Source organism: Pinus tabuliformis, chromosome 6 (genome assembly GCF_031772625.1).
Source record: "Pinus tabuliformis cultivar Carrire ecotype Pingquan chromosome 6, CPIR1, whole genome shotgun sequence".
Taxonomy (NCBI): Eukaryota; Viridiplantae; Streptophyta; class Pinopsida; order Pinales; family Pinaceae; genus Pinus; species Pinus tabuliformis.
In genome coordinates this window covers 2,088,078,053-2,088,094,342 of record NC_142292.1, presented here as the reverse complement: position 1 = coordinate 2,088,094,342, position 16,290 = coordinate 2,088,078,053, and the positions used below count along the sequence as shown (strand labels likewise).

The 16,290-nt window shown below is 39.7% G+C and overlaps 1 protein-coding gene across 1 annotated transcript in view; it reads left to right on the top strand.

The window, feature by feature from the left end:
• The first annotated feature begins 8,043 nt into the window (after positions 1-8,043).
• Positions 8,044-16,290, top strand: part of LOC149267587 (partner of Y14 and mago-like) — a 68,475-nt gene continuing 60,228 nt past the window's right edge. The window contains exons 1-2 of the mRNA XM_089433582.1: positions 8,044-8,442; positions 8,577-8,687. Of these exons, the coding sequence (XP_089289708.1) occupies positions 8,239-8,442; positions 8,577-8,687 (315 nt within the window). The 5' untranslated portion in view covers positions 8,044-8,238. The remainder of the gene's footprint in view (positions 8,443-8,576; positions 8,688-16,290) is intronic.

Sequence of the window (16,290 nt, the reverse complement as noted above, 5' to 3'; positions counted from 1 at the left end):
AACAACCAATACTCGCATCAACAATCTTTGAATCACTGAACCACTGAAACCCTGTCAAAACCTAGTCACCAGAACACAGAGCAGACTACAGAACTCTGCAATAACAGTCAGACCCAGCTGCAACCCAAAAATCAAGCTCCAAAAGATATACGCTACTTCAATGAAGGCAACCTGCGTATACACGCGGTTTTACCGAAGACAACCTGCTTACAGATCTAAAAATAATTTTTCATAACTTGCAGCTATACCAGATATCAGTTATACCCAGAACATAACATTGCGTCAGTATGCAGATCTAGAAATACGCATAATCAACCATATAAAGATAGTTCATTTCAAACCATTTGATCCCGATCTCTCCTTAGATCTTGTTCTCCATCAACCGATGAGATCTCTCCTTAGCTCAGATCAAGCAATACATCATCAACCAATAACCTGCATACTGGATCTAATACTTCATCAGATATTCAAGCCTTTTCAGATGCATTTGCCTAATGATCTTCTTCTCCTTATATAGCCTTAGGCCTTGCTCAATACCTCGGGCCAAAACCATAGTAACACAATACCATCAACTTCAAAACTAGGGATCAACACGTCCGTCGAGACACCATGGTCCAAAACCATAGGCACAACTTCCAAGGAATAACCGCCATGGACCAAAGATAAGTTTTCCACATACACGCTCTTTTACTGAAGCCAACCTGCGTGTACACGCGACTTGGTATATAGCGAACCTGCGTATACGCGACTTGGTATATAGTGAACCTGCTTGTATATGCGACTTGGTATATAGTGAACCAACGTGTATATATTTTTCTTCATACTTGTAGACTGATCATCAATTCCTTGCTGCTATCCTTCTGCACTATGATTTGTCATCAGTGTGATTTGCCATCAAGGACAACACTTGTCTCATAATGCCAACATAACATAATCATGACAACATATAGAAACATAACACATAACCATATGACCATGCAACCATCATTCTAGCTAGGGTTGAGTCATCAATGCATGAACTTAGCAACAACTCATACCACGACCTTATGCATGACAACAACCACTACATCACTATACACTTGACCACATGCAAGCATTAACATACATAAGCAATGTGTAACCAACCATACACATGCATAAACACATGTAATCAAGCATAAACGAACAATACTTGTAGCCAAACCCATAAGAATGATACATGTAACCAAGCATACAAGAATGTAACCAAACATATAAGAATGTAACCAAGCGTACAAAAATGATACATGTAAGCGACATATAACAACATGTAACCAGTCATACACTCACGATGATGCATCCCACAATAACAACATCAACTTCCACATGGTGACATCACTACAACCATGATCAACATTATGCAAATGCAATAAGCACATGGAATGAAAGTGTAATAGACACCCATGCAACTTACATGTATGCATGACCAACACACAACCCATCCAGTCTGTGGGGTGAACCATGCTCTCATACCACTCTGTAGCACCCTCCTCCAACATCTACCCAAGCAACCGGCCAGCTGAGGTAAACATGCGACAAGAGACCACTATGATATGATTCGACCTCCTAAGTCATGTTAAGGAAGTGGAACTGACAAAAACACGTCATACAAACATTCAATATCAGCATTAGGACCCTTAGGAACCAACCCAACCTTTCTGCCAACCAGCCCCTGGGTCCCACTAAGCTTTTGGACCACTTGACCTCTAGACGCTCTCATGCTATGGGCATGCTAGTGTCCAAGGACCCCTGGACACTCTCGCAGGTCTACAAGCCAGCGTCCAGGGACTTTTTTGCACAGTGTTGTGCCAGCGTCCACGAGATTTGAAACACTTTTTCAGGCCCAAAGCCCATGTCAATGCCCAAAATAGAATGACATCTTCAGAACAGTGAGATAATAGGGAAATGACAGTGCAAAAACAATTACTTGAATAAGGCCTTGTCTGGACCCCTACTATCCATGATAGGCATTTCATCAAACATATCATTAATATGTAATCTACAGGTGTAAATAAAAAATATGAGCATAGGGGTCTCATACTTAGATGAGAGTCGCTAAGGGAAATTGATGCCTCAACACATTGACTTCCATTTCATCCATTAGGTCATATATACATCGTTCATTCATTTACAAGTAAAAACATGATGAGAGTCATACATAATTGCTATCATAAAACATATATATAACCAACATAATAGTAGCAGAAATACTAATGAAATTGCAACCATATGATTCACATATAAGCCATTATAATACTCATAGAAATACAAGGAGAAATAACCTCATATCGATGATGCAAAATCCAAACCCACGACGAGACTTCCACGTTGTACCCGACCGTAGAATGGTTGAGCCAAATCTCACTTCAGCCACTCACCCTCATGCCATATTCCAAGCATGAATGTGGGATCTCATAGAACACATCAATTAAGAACCACCCATGGCTTTTAGAGGCCATCCACCTCAACCCATCAATAGTGATTCCACCTCACAGTCGGACATCACAAAACCATCATCATATTGATCTCTATCCAAGCCTTCCATGGGTTCCAAAGCGTTTGTTCCAACCAAGGCTTCCAAGACTAGTAACTCAACCCATAGTTGTCGCTGAGCTTTCAGAACGTTTTTTCAACCAAGGCTTCCAGGACAAGTAACTCAACCCAAGTTGTTACAGGGCTTCTAGAGCATTTGTCCAACCAGGGCTTCTAGGAACTAATAACTCAACTCAAACTAAGGAAACATGAGAACCAATCAAAACAAACAAGAAACATAAACCCACAATCTCCATGGCTATCCAAAAAGTGGCAAGGCTGGGCAATCCACTGTCAATCCAAACAATCCTCCATGCCAGCGACAGATCATAACCAAAAATCCACATGCATATGCCATGCATGCCAAAACTAGTGAGGAAAACATACATGCAACTCCATACCTGCAATCAAATCCCACTGTAGCTGTTGATCCTGATGTCCTCTTGTGCTTTCCTGTTCTTCCTTTGCCTTCTTGCTCCAAAAATCCAAGTATGCTACACCCTCCAAGAGTGCTCAAAGAAAACTCCAAGTATCCAAGAGCATGAGAGAGAGAGAGAGAATAATGAGAGAGGGCCAACACTGAACTGACAAAAGGTTACCAACTGATCCTCATAAGAATTTTTATGAATGAGGTCTCTACTTTCACAATTTTCCATTATTTTCCTTCATTTTCCTCCTCACATGCAACCTGCGACCTTTCACCCCCATTTTCTCCTAATTTCCATTATTTTCATAAATAAATGTGCCAAAAATGCCATTTTGCCTTTCCAAAGCCTTAGCCATTGCCTTTGCCAATTTCCTTACCCATTAATCAATCACAAGTGATCTTTATCACTAGGTTTTTGCCCAACATTCAACTTGGAATAAGTGTCCCATCAATCGTGGTTATTATTTTACCCTTTTTAACTTTTATTGCATGGATTTTTCACCAGGGTTGTTACAATCACCAAGTCAGTTGCCCAGTCAACAGACCTGCTAAAAGTTTAGTTGTTGGGCCAAACTGTCAGCGCGCGATAACTTGAGCATATGATGTCGGATTGAGGTGAAACGAACGACGTTGGATTCAGAACGACGATTACTTCGACTTGACGCCAGTTTCAAGACCTAGGTTGATGGTTAATTTCATTCTCTCAATCTCAAGACTAACACAAATAACTCTCCTTTTTCTTTGGTTTGCTCTAATCCTTATTTTAGAGAAAGATTTTGTGTTTCCCCTCTCAAGCTCCCCCCTCTAACCTCAATGTTATGAAACCAACTCACAAAAAGATAGAAAAGATAGATAAACGCCTTAGAAATAAGCCTCTTTGATAGGGCAACCTCCTTTACATTACACAAATGAACAATTCTTGGATGATACAAATGACAAGACCTCCTTTCTATATATAAGAGTCTAAGGGGTCATAATATAATCAGAGCCGACATAACAATAATAATGTAAGGGCACAATAATAACAATAATGGGCTTCCATGGGGCACAATAACAACAATATGGGGACTACATAGGCACAACAATATAATAAGGGGGTTGTACTAATAACAATAATGGGTTACACTAGTAGTATAGGGACCTAACATGCCCCTCTCCTTAAAAAAGTGTTGTCCTCAACGCTTAGGTAGTTCTTGATGCTTCTATATAAAATTCTTGTCCTCCCATGTGGAATATTCAGTGGGTAAGTTCTTCCACTTGATGAGATACTATGAAATTGATCGATTTCGTAGCTGTCAGATACTTGTTTCTGTGACTGCTCCAGGTTCCAATATGATTTTTCCTTCCTCGTCAAGTTCTGACAATATTGTTTGAACTGGGATCTTCTACAACTTTTGAATGAGTGACCACACTTCTTTGTCCTTCTTCTATTCATCCTTGCTTTGCTTATCCAATCTGGTTGGATAATAGAAATAGCACAAAACAATGCTTCCACATCCTCATCCTTTCTTAAGAGTGCATTTGCAACAACATTTTGCTTCCCTTTTTTGTAGATGGTTTCAAAGTCATAACCCAACATATTTGTGACCCAGTTTTTATGTTCTTCTAAAGATAGTCTTTGTTCTAAAAAGTATTTACGACTATCATGATCCATTTTTACCTTGAAGTGCCTTCCCATTAGGTAAGGTCGCCATTTCTTAAGTGCATGTAGTATTGCCAACATATCCTTCTCATAAATAGCTTTCTCGAGGGCCATTTGTTTGTATGGATGTAACCATAAAAATACCCAATCGCCTTCATCCAAACTTCTTTCATTGCGATGTTGATCTATTTGTTGTTTCATTTGATTATGCACCAAAGTGGAGTTATCCTTTAAAAGTTGGAGAACTTGTTGTTGATGCTCGATGTGATCTTTCACTACTTGAATCTTTTTTTTCTTGATATGTCCTTCTATATTGAGAGTTTGAGGAGTGGTAATTTCTTCCAATGCATTAGAAGATATGGTCAGATTCATTTCTTGATGCTCGATGTGATCTTTCACTTCTTGAACATTTTTCTTCTTGATATGTCCTTCTATCTTGATAGTTTGAGGAGTGGTAATTCTTGCCAATGCATTTCAGTATATGGTCAGATTCATTTCTTCTTTCTTGATGTGATCTTTCACTTCTTGAACCTTTTTCTTCTTGATATGTCCTTCTATCTTAAGAGTTTGAGGAGTGGCAATTCTCATCAATGCTTTAAAAGATAGGGTCAGATTCATTTCTTCTTTCTCTAGGGTTGGTTCTTGGTGTATATCCTCTTCTTTTGACGTTTCTTGATCCTTTTCTTCCTCCTCTCCATAATCACTGTAAAATAATTTCTTCTCAGCACACTTATGACCTTTAATGTATTTGTTATCACAATTGTAACAAAGCCCTTTTGCTCTTTTTTTCTTCCAATTGTTGTGGTGTCAACCTTGTAGGTTGTGGAAGGCTAGGAGAAACAACACTTCCATCTTTATAGTTGTGAGGTGTAGACTTCCTTGCTGCCATAATTTTTCTTTCCACTTTTCTTGCCAACCTGAATGCCTTCTCCAATGAATCAGGTCCCAAAGACGAACCTCATGTTGAATGTTATCCTTTAAAGTCCCTATGGAGACATCAATCCTCTGCTTCTCTGGAATATCATTTTCCCTTATATTCAATTTTTGAAAGTCCTCAATAGGCTCTGCCATTGAACACTTTTGTTTGAGATTTATCAATTGGCTAAAGAAGGTGTTTCTCTTTGTATCCTCATAATGTGCTATCATTTCCTCCGTGAAAATTGACCACATAATAAGTGGTTTATGAGAACAAAGCCCTTTATACCATAAAAATTGATCCGGTTCTAAATATGAAGATGCAATACGTACTTTTTGTAACAATTGCACCTCATGTAGATCAAAATATTGCTCCATCTATAGTATCCAATTTACTGGATCCTTGCCATCAAACTTCCTCGTATCGCCTTTTCTTGATTTTAGGAGCTCGATCTTGAAACAATTGTAACTCTGTAATTTCAGATCTCCAAGTTCTGAAATTGCATCCCACAGTAGCCCTCTGAGTCCTCTTTCTAACCCCACAACTCTGGTCAAGACTGGATTCTCCAAGGGAGAGTTATGTCAAATCTCCCACGATGACCTGATTATAGACTGGTTCAGTAGCAAACTTGTACGAAGTGCCACGTGTCATTGTTTTAAATATTAGGACCTGAAATCAATACAAAGAAAACTACATTCCGTCCTCTTTCTGCAACTTCTTACGAAAAATCAATTTGATGCTTAGAGAGAAAGTTATGATGATTTTCCCAAGGTCACATGTTTAGGATTTAATTTAGGAGCCCACAGAAACCCTAAATGTATTGGGTTGTATCTCCGAAAATATAGGGAACTAAGATTTGAAATTCAGGCCCGAGCTTCACCAAAATTGCAGCTCAAATGAGTTTTAATTTCAGAGTTTGAAACTTCACATAAAAAACAATTATAGCGAAAATTCTACGATGACCTGTTTGAGATGGAATTCTGGAATTTTCAAAAACCCTGACTTCCTCAGATCATATCTTCGAAAATATAGCGAGAGAAGATCTGAAATTTGGACTCGAGTTTCAGAACGATTTTGGGTCAAATGGGTTTTTGTTTTAGCTTCTGAAACTTCGTAGTGAAAAAGTTATAGCGAAAATTCCACGATGACCTGTTTGGAGCAGCAAAACCCTAGAATCCAAAGCTCTGATACCAAATGTTATGAAACCAGCTCACAAAAAGATAGAAAAGATAGATAAACGCCTTAGAAATAAGCCTCTTCGAGGGGACAACCTCCTTTACATTACACAAATGAACAATTATTGGATGATACAAATGACAATACCTCCTTTTTATATATATGAGTCTAAGGGGTCATAATATAATCAAAGCCGACATAACAATAATAATGTAAGGGCACAATAATAACAATAGTGGGCTTCTATGGGGCACAATAACAACAATTTGGGGACTACATGGGCACAACAATATAATAAGGGGGTTGTACTAATAACAATAAGTGGTTACACTAGTAGTATAGGGACCTAACACTTAAGACTAGTAATAACAACATGATCACACTTTAGCTCATGATGGACATTCTCATCATTGATCGGTCCATACTTATTGAAAACCACATTTCTCAAATTTTATAATAAAATACAATAAAATTTTTAGAAGCTTAAAAAAGTGACTTACTTGAATATCAATATGTTGTAAATATACCATTAATGGTCTTGAATCATGTTCCTTTATTTCCCACTTAAATTTCAATGTCCACTTGACTCTTTGGTGCAAAAACACCACATTTGAGAAAATATCCAAAATTTCCCATTCCTTCATATATTTTTTCACACTTCTCTTTCTCACTTTTGCATTATTAAATTGTGATAATTTTTTACCATTGCTTAACCAACACTACCCATTTACCATATTTATTACCATAAAAACTTAAATAAATCAATTTTCCACACTAAAAACGATAGATACCGAATTAGTGAGCATAATAAATATCCTTAAATAATTGTAATAAGATTTCTCTCACTCTCATCTTTAATACTAAATACTCCTATCCTTATATTTTATGTAATAAGATTTATCTTTCATCATTAATACTAAATACTCCTATCCTTATCCTATAACACATTAATACTAAATACTGCTATCCTTATTCTATAACACATGAATTGCACCACTACAATTTTTATAGTGAAGATAAATAAACCTCATTCTCACAACTTTCCATCCTAAATGCATTGCAGATGACAAGATTTATGTCTTTTACCTTTCTCCTAGAAAAAGCCATGGTCACCTCCATTGCCCTAAACCTCCCATGGGTCAAAACCCTCACATTACTTGTGTTCCTTAACAATAATCTGATATAGGCTAACATTCGTACATAAAAGTAGCCAAGCGCATTTAAAAATATATATATATGTGCTTTAATTATAAAAGGTAAATTGATAAAGCGCACACATAATAATAAGTATAATGAAAATTGAATGGCAAAGCCGAATGTTAGTGGGGCAAAAATGACAATTATTAATTTGTTGCATCCTTAGGTCTTTTTATTAAAGTTGCACTGCATATATTTCTCTGTGCTCACCCTTCCTCTCGATTTTGTTTCATGATCAGGAGAAGTGGAGGGGAGGCAGAGACAGTGCAGAAGCAACATTGGCCACATGGTGTTGTGTAGGAAGGGGAGGAGGTGGCAGAGGAAGTAATAATGGGCAGCACAGAGGAGGAGGAGGAGGCCGCGTCGTCTTCTTCTTGCACGATGGATAAGTTTGAAGGTCTAACACTGAAAGAGGGGGAGAGGATCGTGGCGCCAACAAGGAGGCCTGATGGCACCCTTCGCAAACCCATTCGCATAAGAGCGGGCTATGTCCCTCAGGAAGAAGTCGCCATTTATCAGTCCAAAGGCGCTCTTGTATGATCATAATCACCATCTTCACATTAATATAATATGCCTTTACTTCCTTTGCTTTGATTTGTTATATACATATATAGTTGCTTGAAGTATTATGCAATTTAAATGATGAGGAAGAGTTATCTGTTTATCAGTTGAGAAGAGGAATGCCCGAAGTCCCGCCAGGGTATGACCCGCTTGTGGAGTCCAAACCAAAGACCAAGTCTGCAAAAAGGAACGAAAGGAGAAAGGAGAAGAAGCAGCAGGTACAGTTCCTTGAATTATCAAATTTTTATTTTGCTACTGATTCGACCTTTATTATGGAGGAGGAACTGTGAAACTCTGTTTCTTGTATAACGGGAACAACAAGGTACAGCAACCACATAAAGCCATTCCCTCTTCCAGTTATGTTTTAACACAGTCCTCTGTCGGGTGCTGTACACCCGCTGGGATTCAAGCATGTTAAGCACCCCAACTTCCCACTAGATCACAGCCCGATGGACAATCATTCCTACTGAATCAATTAAGTAGAGCGAGTTTGAATTTGGACACACAGCGGGATTACTAATAGAGCTTCTAAACTTCATCTCAGCATTCATGAAGCAGCTTGGCTCTGTTTATTATATGCCTTTTGCCACATTTTTTGAAACCCGAGCAAACTTCCTTTGACGAATTGTTGGTCCTTACCTTTCTTTCAAGATGGTGGTGCCTCTGTATACTTCATTGAGGCATATACCACCTGGCCTTACTTAATGGTCATGATGGTTTGCTAGTCAACGGTCCCCTGTGGGAGTGCACCCACCACTTTTTAAGATGCATCGAGCCTTGGTGGGGGCAATAGCACTAACCTGCTTTTAGCGAGCCAGGTGTCCTGTCGTGACCCTTTGGTACAGTTTTGTATCAGTGGATGGATAATTTCCAGCCCAGTAAGATTAATTTGAGATACTTTTGATTGAGAGGGGGAGAACGTCTGCAAGGTCAAAAATAATTAAAATCATGAGAAATCTAAAAGATGGATTAAAATTGCTCAGCAATAAAAAGGGGGCAAACAATTGCCAGAGTGCTAAGATATCTTTAATTGGCAATTCTTGTAATACTAATTTGGATAATGGTTTCTTCACTATAAAGTTATAAACCCTGCGAAACCTTTGTGTACATGTAATGCAGGCCCCATCTATTGATCAGGCAGCTCTGGCTCGCTGTTTTTGTCTGTTTGTTTTATCTTAGCATTACTGTGATTTTTGAATAGCTGATTAATCAGTGATTTTCATAACACTGATTTGGACAATGGGGTCTTGGATTCAAAATATAAACTCAGGCAAAATCCTTGTGTAATTGTAACACAGATCCATTCTAACATTCAGATAGCTCCTGCTGCTGTTTTACTATGCTTCTGTTCAGGATTCAGCTTAGATACAATTACCATTGGAAAACATTCAGCACTACAATATTTTAGGATACAAGTAAAATGAATTCTGGTAGCTTTGTAAACTGCTAGACTAGGGAAAAGCATGCCCAGAGCAGTGGGTTGGGTCTCGGTGAGTGACACTTGACCTCTTGTGTCCTTTTGTTTTATTTTATTTTATGTGTATGTGTTGAATCTGGGGTGCTGTAGCTTAATTTAATCTTTTCAGGGGAAACAGCGAGGCTGTGTGTCTTTGGGGATTTTTGGCCAGGATGCTTGTTTCATTTCTGGGAAGATGGTTACTGTAATGCACAACTTTGTGAATGTTAGTCAATATTCCATGTATGTCACTGTGAAACTTGGCACTGATTTTGCAAATTCAGAGTCCAGACCAAGCCTCATTCACAGGCAACATCTGGCAGCAAGTGTAAGACGAAATATATAGATTAAGGAGAAATTAATAGATTATTGCAAAGTTGTATCATTCAAATAAAAGGGTACAGAGGATAATATACATGACCCTCATCCATTTTAAGGTTATACGTTACCCTTTTTCTCTTTTAGAGTTCGCCTCAGGTGGATTGAGTGTCTTCCATTGTCCTGCGCATATTATTCTTCACCCATCTCATTTGTTGTTTATTTTTCTTGCTCCATTTCAGTGCATCCACTCCTTTTATCCAACGCTTGTTCCCACGTGCTGATATTCATCCACTTAGTCATAGTTACTTCACTTGTTTTCACACACTGCTATTCATTCTCTTAGTCATATTTATCCGTTTTCCCCAGACTCTTTTTTGTTTTTTGTGATTGACTTGTTTATTTCCTTTTTCACCTTTGTTAATCACTTTGTTTTGTTCCCTTTCATCTTTCTGCCCCCTTCTTAAAAGAATGTTCAATAAATTAATTTTGCATGGAGCAAACAGCTCAATGATAATACAAAGATATTTACAAGAATAGAAACATCAGGTTTCTATGTAGAATATCGAACAAACAGTTTCATCTAAGAAACTGCTAAAAGAATAAGAATAGAAACATCTAAAAGACTGAGCATTACTAAATAGAGATATAGAGATATATTCTAATACCCTCCCTTAATGCTCAATCTATTTACAACACCAATAGACCCGCGAAATTTTACAAATTTATCAGGACCAAGAGGCTTGGTAAAGATATCGGCGGGCTGCTCTGTGGTGGGAACATAGTGCAACTGAACTGAGCCGTCTTCAACCAACTGTCGAATGTAGTGGCAGTGAGTTTCCACATGCTTTGTTCGTTCATGAAAGACAGGATTCTTGGCAAGTTTGAGCACTCCCTGATTATCACAAAACAAAGAAGTAGGCCCTGTCTGAAAAACATGCATATCTGCAAGCATACGACGAAGCCACACTGCCTCACAGGCTGCCTTAACTGCTCCCCGATACTCTGCTTCTGTTGAGGAGAGAGCCACAACCTGTTGCTTCTTACTAGTCCAAGTAACAGCTCCAGATCCTAGACTAAACACATACCCAGCTGTAGATTTACGGTCATCAACCGAACCAGCCCAGTCAGAGTCAGTGTAGCCACTGAGAGTAGAAGTGGAGCTGTGAGTATATAAGAGGCCATAATCAGAAGTACCACGCACATATCGTAGCACCCGCTTTGCTGCTATCCAATGATCAGCTTTAGGAGCTGACATAAAGCGAGAAATGTAGCTTACTGCAAAACTGATGTCAGGTCTGGTAGCAGTAAGATAGATGAGACTGCCCACTAATTGTCTGAATAAAGTTTCATCCACAAGAGGAGAGGATGACTGTGCTGAAAGTTTGAGCCCGGGTTCCATAGGAGTCGTGGCCGGTTTGCAATCCTGCATTCTGAACCTTTCCACAAGATTTTTGGCATACTTGGACTGAGAAAGAAAGATCTGATTTTCAGTCTGCCATACTTCAACCCCCAGACAGTAATGAAGAAGTCCCAAGTCTGTCATCTCAAAAGTTCTGCATAGATCTTGTTTGATCCCATGGATCAAATGTGCAGAGCTGCCAGTAATGATAAGATCATCCACATAGACAACTACAAACAAGATATCATCATCAGTATGCTTGATATATAGGTTTGCATCAGATGGACTCCGCTGAAAACCCTGATCTGTCAGATACTGATCAATTTTTATGTACCAAGCCCGAGGAGCTTGTTTTAATCCATAGATTGCTTTAACTAATCGACACACTTTCTGTTCTTGACCAGCAACCTTGAATCCTGGAGGCTGCGTCATGTAGACTTCTTCTTGGAGATCACCATTTAGGAAAGCACTTTTTACATCCATCTGATGAACTTTCCACTTGAACTGAGCTGCTAGGGCAAGCACCAGCCTGATAGTACTCATCTTGGCTGTAGGAGCAAAAGTCTCCTCATAGTCGATGCCTTCCTGCTGTGAAAATCCTCGAGCCACAAGCCGAGCTTTATACTTGTCTAAGGTTCCATCAGCTTTGTATTTGACTTTATACACCCATTTGCAGCCTATGGGTTTTTTGTTTGCAGGAAGATCAGAAAGAGTCCATGTGTGATTCTTCTGAAGACTCTGAAATTCTGCTTCCATAGCCTGTTCCCACTCAGATATACCCTTAGCTTCTGAATATGTTTGAGGCTCAAAAGTACTGTGGAGGTTAGCCATAAGAGCAAAATTGACTGTAGACTGTTGTCTGTTCTTATGCCTAGACGTTCTACCTTCAAGGAGCTCATCATCCCGGAGATCACCTATGGTTTTAGCCCACCATTTTGGCCGAAGAGAAGAAGAACCAATTTCAGGATTAGAGGGACCAATATCAGACGAAAGAGAAGCAGGCTCAAGAGCAGTAGGGACAGCAAGAGGGGGATTAGCTTCTGGAGGAAGCTCAGATAGAGTAGTATCAAATCTTGATGCTACATCATCCCTCCCATCAGATGGACTGGCTGGAAGAAGAACACTGTGAGGCGGATCCTCAGAACGCTGCTCAGAAGAAGAAGACTGAAAGAATCCTCTGTCTTCATCAAATACTACATCTCGACTGAAGCTAAGTCGACCAGTGGCTATATCTATCAGCCTATAAGCCTTGTGATGATCACTGTAACCTGTCATCATGAGTTTCTGACTTTTGGAATCCAACTTAGATCGCTTAGCAGATGGAATCCAAACATATGCAACTGAGCCAAAAACTTTGAGATGACTGATCTGGGGCTTACGACCAGACCATACTTCTTCAGGAGTCTTCCCTTTAACAGCCTGAGTAGGAGATCGGTTAAGAAGGTAAACAGCAGTAAATACTGCTTCAGCCCAGAATTTGTTTGGAACACTCCGGTGTTGTAACATGGAACGAGCCATTTCAACAACCGTTCGATTGCGACGCTCGACAACACTGTTCTGCTGGGGAGTGTAAGGTGTGGTGAATTGACGTTTGATGCCATGAATATCACAGAAGTTGGCAAAAGCCGAGGAACAAAATTCCCCCCCATTGTCGGTCCTAAGGGTCATGATATTACAACCAGATTCGTTTTCAACTAAAGTTTTAAACTTCTGAAAGGTACTAAGAGCATCAGATTTATTTTTTAAAAAATACACCCACATCTTTCGACTGAAGTCATCTACAATAAGTAAAAAGTATTTGCAAGCAGTTATAGAAGCTGTATTCATAGGACCACAAATATCAGCATGAAGTAACTGAAGTACCTGGGATGCGCGCCAAGATTCTCCAGTTTTGAATGACGACCGATGTTGCTTTCCCTCTTGACAGGCGCTGCATACCCCCAACTGCTGAGTCTGAATATCAGGTAATCCTGACACAAGTCCCTCCCGAGAGAGCTGAGAGAGATACTGCATATTGAGATGCCCATATCGCTGATGCCATAGAGTACTGATGGGAGAGGCACGAGCTGCTAGTGCTACTTCTGGAAAGTCACCGGTGTCAAGTAGCCTGTATAGACCATGGTCCTCGAGGCCAGTAGCAACTGTCAGACCGGTTTCCCTGTCAATGATGGAACACTTGTGTGCACTGAACACAACATCAAGCTGAGGAGAATTCCTCATAATCTGACTGACAGAGAGGAGATTAATCTCCATACCAGGAACATAGTATACATTTAGAAATATAAGCGTGCGTCCACCAGACTGAATTTGAACTGTACCCCTGCCAGCAACAGTGTACTTTTCACCGCCACCAAATACAACTGAATCACTGAAAGGTGAAAAGTCAATAAACCAGTCACGCCTATGAGAGAAGTGGCGTGATGCACCAGAATCAATGTACCATGCAGAGGAAGGAACATGTTCTGAAGACCTTTTAGCCATAAAGGCGTAAAAGGCAGAATCTGTCTGCTCAGAATGTTCTGCAACATTCGCTGTCTGATGGGACCCTCCCTGTTTCTTTTGTTCAGCAGCAATCCTCTGCCTGCAGTCTTTCTTCATGTGACCGAACTTGTGAGAGTAATTACACTGTACACTTTTCTTCCTGTTAGGATCAAAAGACTGAGATGATCCTCTCTGCTGAAAAGACTGAGAGGACTGATATTTTGCAGCAAATGCATTTTCCAAGGGCACTGATGAAGTACCACTACCAAACTGCTGTTTCCACCTATCTTGCTGTAGAAGTTTGGTACATAAATCTGAAAACTTCAGATCAACATTTGTGGTTGTAATGTTGAGTGTTTCAATGAAGTGTTCATAAGATTTTGGTAGACTCTTCAGAGTAATGACTACCATATCTTCTTCCTCCATGGTCCGACCAATGGCGCCGAGCTGATCTCGAATGTCTTTAATTTTGTTGAGATGTTCCTGTAAAGACATATGTTCATCCATCATGATGGAGAACAACTGATTTTTGAGAAAAAAAGCTCTGCTTTTATCAGATGTCTCATGCAATTCTTTCAACTGTTCCCAGATTTCAGCAGCTGTCTTGCCAGAAGGGATCTGTGGTAACTGATCATCAGCGACAGAGAGCTTGAGAAGCATAACAGCCTCTCGATTTCGATCATCAAATTTATCTTGATCAGTCCCGGCTGTACCTGGACAAAGCTCTTTGCCCAAAATGAGTTGATCAAGACGCCTGTACTCAAAAATGGTCAGCAGTCTTTGTTTCCAAATGTTATAGTTGCTGCCATTAAATCGTTGATTTCCTTCTAACATCAGATTGGTAAGAGTGGCCATTTTCACAAAGAGAATACAAAAGTATGACACACAAGAACAATGTAGCTGACTGTTTATCTTGATGTTAATTAGAGAACAGACTTTGTCCTGCTAAAAACAATGTTACCCAGCAAAGACCAACTTTGTCCTGCTAAAAAAAATTTACTCAGCAAAGATATCTCGCCAGTCTAAATCAATGATAATCCTGCTGATATTTAGTGGCAGCCAACAAAAATAGGCTCATACACAACGTTCAGTCCACTTGGAGCAATATTCCAGCACTTGTTTGAGAAACACGCTGCCCAGGAGACAAGGCACAGGTCCAGAACTTTATAACAGTCTTTTAATAACCCAGAAAGTTGGAGTTTGTGACCTTTGAAGAAATAAAAATCTGCTGATAAAAATGCCGTCAACCAAAACCATGAAAAACAAATTCCGGCAAAGAGCACGGATGACCCACGTGAGCTATCAAGCGTTCACGTCTCAACTGGAAATGACTCAGCGTGCCACGGGTTATCAAAATTGATATATGAACCACGGGTTTTCAACAAATAATTGCCACGGGTGATTATATACGGGCGTATACAAATAAAACACAGGCGTATACAAGTTACGTATACGGGTTACGGGTTACGTATCAGAGTTTTCAGAAAACCACGGGCGTATATCCACTAAACCACAGGCATATATACGGGCGTATATCCAATAAATCACAGGCGTATACAATAATCCACGGGCGTATATATAATAAACCACGGGTTACGACTTTATAACTCCACGGGCTTCAGATTCACTTGTTTTGACTTAGAAATCCACGGGTGCTTGCAAAATACACAGGATGCGTGAATAGAGCCACGGGTTTTAACTGAAAGTCACGGGATGCTCTATATTTCACGCTTATAGTTCTAAATGAATGTCACGGGATGCTTGAATTTATTTGATTTCTTGGGTACTAGAACACGGGTTTTAAATGGATAGAGCCACAGCGTTTAATCAGCAAAAAAAATTTGACCGATGCTCGCAGATCAATTTTCAAAAACACAACTCCGATTTTCAAACAAACAAATGAGTTTTGAAAGTAGAACACCTGGATCACAAATGCTGAGAAATTCCACGGTGTGGTCGAGTAGCCGCCAGGTGAAGAAGAAGATAGCCGGATCCGTTATTCCAAGCAGAACTGACCAGCAAAACAAAAAATCCCGCTACCACGAAAAACAGTCACCGCCACAAAGTTATTTCTTTAATAAAATGATCATGCAAGAGAAGAATCCATTTCTGTATCGAGATGGACGACTGTAAGCTTTTATCACAGCGAGCAAAGCCGAGGCTA